General features: G+C 36.8%; 1 protein-coding gene across 1 annotated transcript in view; it reads left to right on the forward strand.

Moving 5' to 3' along the window:
• LOC126277399 (frequenin-1) overlaps positions 1 to 5,380 on the forward strand; it is a 250,221-nt gene extending 244,841 nt beyond the window's left edge. Inside the window, exon 7 of the mRNA XM_049977355.1 lies at positions 41 to 5,380. Coding sequence (XP_049833312.1) covers positions 41 to 310 — 270 coding nt within the window. The 3' untranslated portion in view covers positions 311 to 5,380. The remainder of the gene's footprint in view (positions 1 to 40) is intronic.
• Positions 5,381 to 6,000: the final 620 nt, after the last annotated feature.

Raw genomic sequence — 6,000 nt, forward strand, 5'->3', positions numbered from 1 at the left:
TGCCGGCTGCCTGGTGTTGGCGAGTGCTTTCCTCCCGCAGGGCCAGCAGCCGAACTCGGACGACGACAACACGCCGCAGAAGCGCGTGGACAAGATCTTCGACCAGATGGACAAGAACCACGACGACCGCCTGACGCTGGAGGAGTTCCGCGAGGGCAGCAAGGCCGACCCGCGCATCGTGCAGGCGCTCTCCATGGGCGACGCCGGGCCGCGCATGTCGGCCGCCGGCCAGCCGCCCCCGGCCACGCCCGGCGTCGCGACGCCGCCCCCGCAACAGGCGCCGGCGTCGCCGTCGCCCGCCCCGGGGTAGCCCCTCGTGGCGTCGCGCGGCCTCCCCCCTGCTAGTCCGAGGACGTTGACCTCCATTCCGCTGAATGTTGACTCTTGTTACAGGTTGAAGCGTAACCTTTCGTTGCCGTTCACTTCTGTTGCGAAGCGTCTGTTCCGTCGCAAAGTGACTGTCGTTTGAATATGTCTGAGCAGTGGCTGACAATGTTCGGCAACTTCACAACTTCACGTTCCTTTGCGCTTCGTGTGATCCGTTGATCTGCTTAGGGACAGTATTATTGTTTGGTTGTAATCGAAATATATTGTGTAGATTCTTCTCATTGCCCTTGCAAATAGGTTACTATGAACAAGTTAAATGTTTTCTGTGTATCTCTCTGTCAAATCTCTACTGTACATCTGCACGATATGAATAATAAACTTCTCCACGAATGTTAAACTGATACACAAGCATTTAAGTAAGGAATAAAAAAGGTACAATGACTTCCTTGGAGAGTCAGGAAGTTTTTAAGGAAACTTCATAAAGGAATCGTGTTATTATCTTTACAAAACACAGTGTTACGAAGCATGCTATTTTCAACATTTTGTTTTGGAGATAACAATTGATATCGCGTGGAAATATTGATAAAATATTGATGAAAAGACTGGCATTTCAATCATTACTGGCATCCGTCACATTTTCGCTGCCTTTACAAAAGTTCTACATTGGCCTGCATTTTTGTCTAGCTACATTAATTGTATCGTATTAACAAACATTTAAATACAGCAGAATACATACTGCGCTGAAACCGTGAGGTCCCAATAAGAAGCTACTAATTTTATAGACTCTACTGAATGATTAATTTCTATCATGATTTACCTAACTATGATTCTCGGTGGACATTGAGGACTCTTGTGTATTTAGCACACTACTGTACAAGACCTATTCACCGTCCGCAAACATGAACATTTATTTTTTTTTCCTTTTGTTTCTCCACCTAAAATAAACTCCCTAACTGACGCTGTCTACGGGTTCCTAAAGGAACTCATTTTGTACCAAAAAATATCTAATCTAATTTCTGTAGGCTCCAGTTTCCATCTCCTGTGTAGTAAATCTAAATTTTTTTTCTAAGGTCTACGGAATGAAACTGATGTTAGCAACTAAGTGCAAGGCTACTGTTTTAGAGGAAAGCAAATAATTTTTGCTTGCCTGTGAGATAATTGTTGCAGAGAAACTGTTAATACTCCAAATACAGTGCTAGCGTGCACAAACTTTGTTTTTCATAACAATAACAGCGGAAAGAAGACACCGCAGATAACATCAGCAACTTCCTGACTCTTCAAGCCATATCTAGATTTCTTTGTAACTGTGTGATATCTTTTGCTATACATTATCAGTCACTGACGGAGATAGAACCGAAGAAATGTTAATTGCTAACTAGACATTTAAAACGTAAGTTTTTATTTTAATTTCGCTATCATAGGCTTTATATGACGCCACAAATACAGTGTAAAGCTTGTTGTTGTTGTTATTGTTATACTCATAGTGTACAGCCCAGTGTATATGACGACATCAAGTGAGTTGAGAAAGAACTGTGAATCAACTCTACCTTAATGAGACTGTTTTTGCTAAGTGAAACTATCCCCCGCCATCATCATGTTGAAATTAACGCATCACAGTGATAAGAAGTTTAAGAATAAGAACATCACAGACGCTTGAGATCAGGTGCAGCCTGCTTTTTTTATTTGATGTTTTCAAGTTTATACGTGTGTGAGAAATCTCTGGATCTATGGATGTGTTTGTGACAGCAGCAGAATCCATCCTAACAGTCGCACACGGATTCATACTATCACAAACAAAGAAGTTTTTGCGGATGTAGGAACAAAGCACATATGTGCCAGAAGTAACTGCTATGTCACACTAGTTCGACGTGGCTAACAGCCATATTGCTTCAAACTGTTAGACAGATTATAAATCCAAGCAAACAAGAACTAGATCCATTCTCTTTCGTGCAAAAAGTGTAAAAATGTAGCTGTTTGGCCACCCTGCACGATCCTCTTTGGAGCTTCGATCAATGCCCAGTCCTTCATCTTCCAAGGCTAAATGCCTGACTGTGACATTTAGTCTGTTCCATGAACATTCCTCAAAAATGTTGTGCACCGTATCTGGGATGTTCCGCTGAAGAACCAAAGTTTCGATCGGGGAGTTCTTTAAATGTACTTCTCATACAGGAATTATTCAGTAACTGCAAAAGTTGTCATTGTATCGCAGTACTAAATACGGGCCATCCAAATGAGTGTGTGAATATATCTACTATAGATCCATCTATATCATTAAATTATAACAATGATTACTTTAAATATTTTTTTCGCAATTTTATAGATACGCAAGTATCTTAATACGACTACAGTTTATCATGCATCGTTTTCAGTAATTTTCCCTTGAAAGATATTTCTCAATGTGGCTGTAAAGACATCGACCTTAACTTGGAAGTGTGTACAGCTACATGTCTAATATATGCAAAGTTTATGGCATTCGGTGATCAATGGGATGGGTTTCGCTGCTAATCTGTCACTGTTGTGGAACGTGTTTCGCATTTGTGAATTTGTATGTGTGTTTATGAAATGGCGCTTTCGTATTTGTTTTAAGATTGTCCGTATGCAAGTGGCCTAGATATGTCATGTATTTCTTCTTTTATTTTCTTAGCAACTCTGTGATAAGTAACAGGCATTTGAGTGCGATATTGTCTGAGAATTGGATATTTATTTTTTAACAGGAAGTGAATTTTTCGTATAAGTCGATCTTGCTCGCCATTTTGGTAGTCTCACCAAATAATTCATATGTGTGTGTTTCGATGACGCCAGTGGACAAATAATCTGATGTATAGACAGTTAAAATCACATTGCCCTTAAATTATGGTGTCTAGCTTTAGTTTATCTGTAGAATAGAATCTTCTCAAAGTTTGTAATCTCCTTTACGACTAGACATGTAAATAATAATTATTTATCAATATCTAGGTCTATAAACTAGTCGTCACCATTTACTAAATGTTGCTAGTCAAACCTCGTTTCGGTTCCTCAGCAGTTTCAACATTACAACTGAAGTAATGCGTGACTGTTTTCCAATTTATGCTCTGAATGTATACTTTACTGGAAAGCAAAACAGTTTTACATAAACCGTAACTTTCTTCAATCAAATACTGTAACACTAGCAATAGAGTTTGAAAGCAAATGATTCCGGTTATAGAAACACTTTCCGTTCTAAACCTTCACTGTCGCTTATGTGGTTACAGTATTAGAATTCTGATAAGCTAACGCCGAATGAGAAAATAGTTTCAGTGGTAAAACTGAGTTGGCGACCTTCTACAACAAATAGTTGACGTAACTTTCACTGTAGCGGAGTTCGAGAGTGAAATCCAGGTGTTGTGTAATATTTTAGTGCAGGCAGTTAACAAAATATTTTGTCCATCGAGATTGTGAATAAAATTTTGAACACAAGGGCATGTTTCCGATCATTACTAAAGTATAAAAGAAATAATTACAGAAAATTTAGAAAAAACAAGAGAACAAAAGAAAACATGATTATTTTCAATCATAATGACGTCATACTTTTGTAATACGCCCAATTTGCTGTCGAGACCTGCGAGAAATCCAGACAAAAGTTCAGTGCAACTTGTATATAAGAACTGCTTATATTTATTTTATGAAAAGCAATTGTAATAATGTTGACGTTAGGTTGCACCCATCTGATTGTGTACTGAATTTTTCGGAAACTATTTTGATAAATGTTAATGTTATCTACAATGAAATAATACAAAAGCTGTTTATGTGGTTTATGACAATCACTGGAAAGTTCCAGTGTCATTTGTGTTAAAAGGCCATCTAGACACAAACATTCCAGTAATTTTGTAAAGTTATTGGTTGTTAAATTATTCTTCAGGTGATACGAGATGTACAACAAACCTTATTTTTGTTGTAAATATATTTGAGCTTTAGATGATTAAAACATTTCATGATTCATTGAAATGAATGTGGTGAAAAGCTTTTATATCCATTTTATATCCCAAATGAGTTATTTGTTACTGCAACCATTGCCTTTACTATTGTATTCCTCTATAAGTAACACTGCTAACAATATTGACTTCAAAGTGCACGTTGAAAAGAAGATATTATGTATGTGATTGTAATTGCTAGCATCCAGACGAATGTGATACCTGTTACTATAAGTCACTAAACGTTTTTACCTTACATTTAATACATTAAAGTGTCGTAGTTCATAATGTTCAGTCTAATACTTTTTTACATCTATATATCAGAAAACTTTGTAATACGACTAAAACAATGATTTAAGATAGTAGGAAATCTCAAGAATGACAGGTTTTCATATATCTTCACACACCTGTACGCATTTCAAACTATCTCTAAACAATCTGAAAAAATAAATTTGCTATTCGATCGTAACAAGATGTTCCAGTAGGACGTTAAATGATAATTGCACCACCGTGTTCATAGAGCACGTCAGTACCTGTAAACTAACAATTCTTCTCGTGGATTATGTATTTCACATCACATCTGTAAGTAAATAATAAGTTCTGGTTGCATAAATGTACAGTCAGATATCAATCAAAAATAAAACAGTAGATTAACATACAACAATTCTGAATATTCTCTTTAAAAATTATGAAGAATTGACTGTTGTGCGTCAGGGAACGTGGCCAGCTTTCGAAGTCCACGTCTGTAAATACTGCTATGAACCCAGTATTTTGTTCGTTGTTTCTGCTGGCAGAATTTATGGACATAATACCACAGAATTATCTTTACTTTTTCTTAGATGTAGGTGACCGCTAAACTAATAAAACTAATTCCTTTTTATATGTATTATTTGTACTGCATTAAACATTCTGCTTCATATATATTTGAAAGTGATGTTGTTTGTGCTATACTTAAAACTGTCTCTAATTCTCTGTCGTTCTTCAGTAAAATAACGTTTATTTAAAATGAAATCTAAATGGCCTAGATAGCAAATTTTAGATAAAGTGTGTACCTCTAACAATTCACTTTATAAATATTATAAAGATACGTATTAAAATAAGAAAATAAATACTGTAAAAACTTACCTTGACAGTTTTAGAGTATTATTTACTGACGCATTGCCTTCTTATTATACTGAATTACTCTGTATAGCGAAGAAACCTGGTTTTTACCTTGAAAAATCTGTGAGAATAGATGCAGGTTCCTTAACTTGACATTTGGGTTCAGACCATTTAAAAGCCAAAGTACTCCTGAGTCTTGTTAGTAATTACCTTGGTTATCTGAACGACTTTACAGTACAGTCTTCATTAGGAAGTCTGCACTTCTTTAACCCTTACATAAGAAATAAGGCAGTGTGCTGTGTACAGCCAATTATGTAGTCTGTTCACATTCTTATAACGTACTTACAAGATTTAGATTCTTACAGATTTACGTTAGACGAAGACAACAACGTCACATGCACATCAAATAACTAGTCAATATTCCATTTTATTTACTGCGATTTTGAGTGGGTTGTATGTATCAAACATTTAAAAGTGTGCACTAACAACACATCGAGTTAATGTCTAAAACAATCACGGAAATGGCCGATCTAGAACAAACTGGGATTTGTAGCTTCTTCAAAGAACAGCCACAGTACATATTCAGTGAACAAACAAAGCTAAGAAATACACATTTTTTTCGATTACTATAGACATCTGCTCT

Source organism: Schistocerca gregaria, chromosome 1 (assembly GCF_023897955.1).
Source record: "Schistocerca gregaria isolate iqSchGreg1 chromosome 1, iqSchGreg1.2, whole genome shotgun sequence".
Lineage (NCBI taxonomy): Eukaryota > Metazoa > Arthropoda > Insecta > Orthoptera > Acrididae > Schistocerca > Schistocerca gregaria.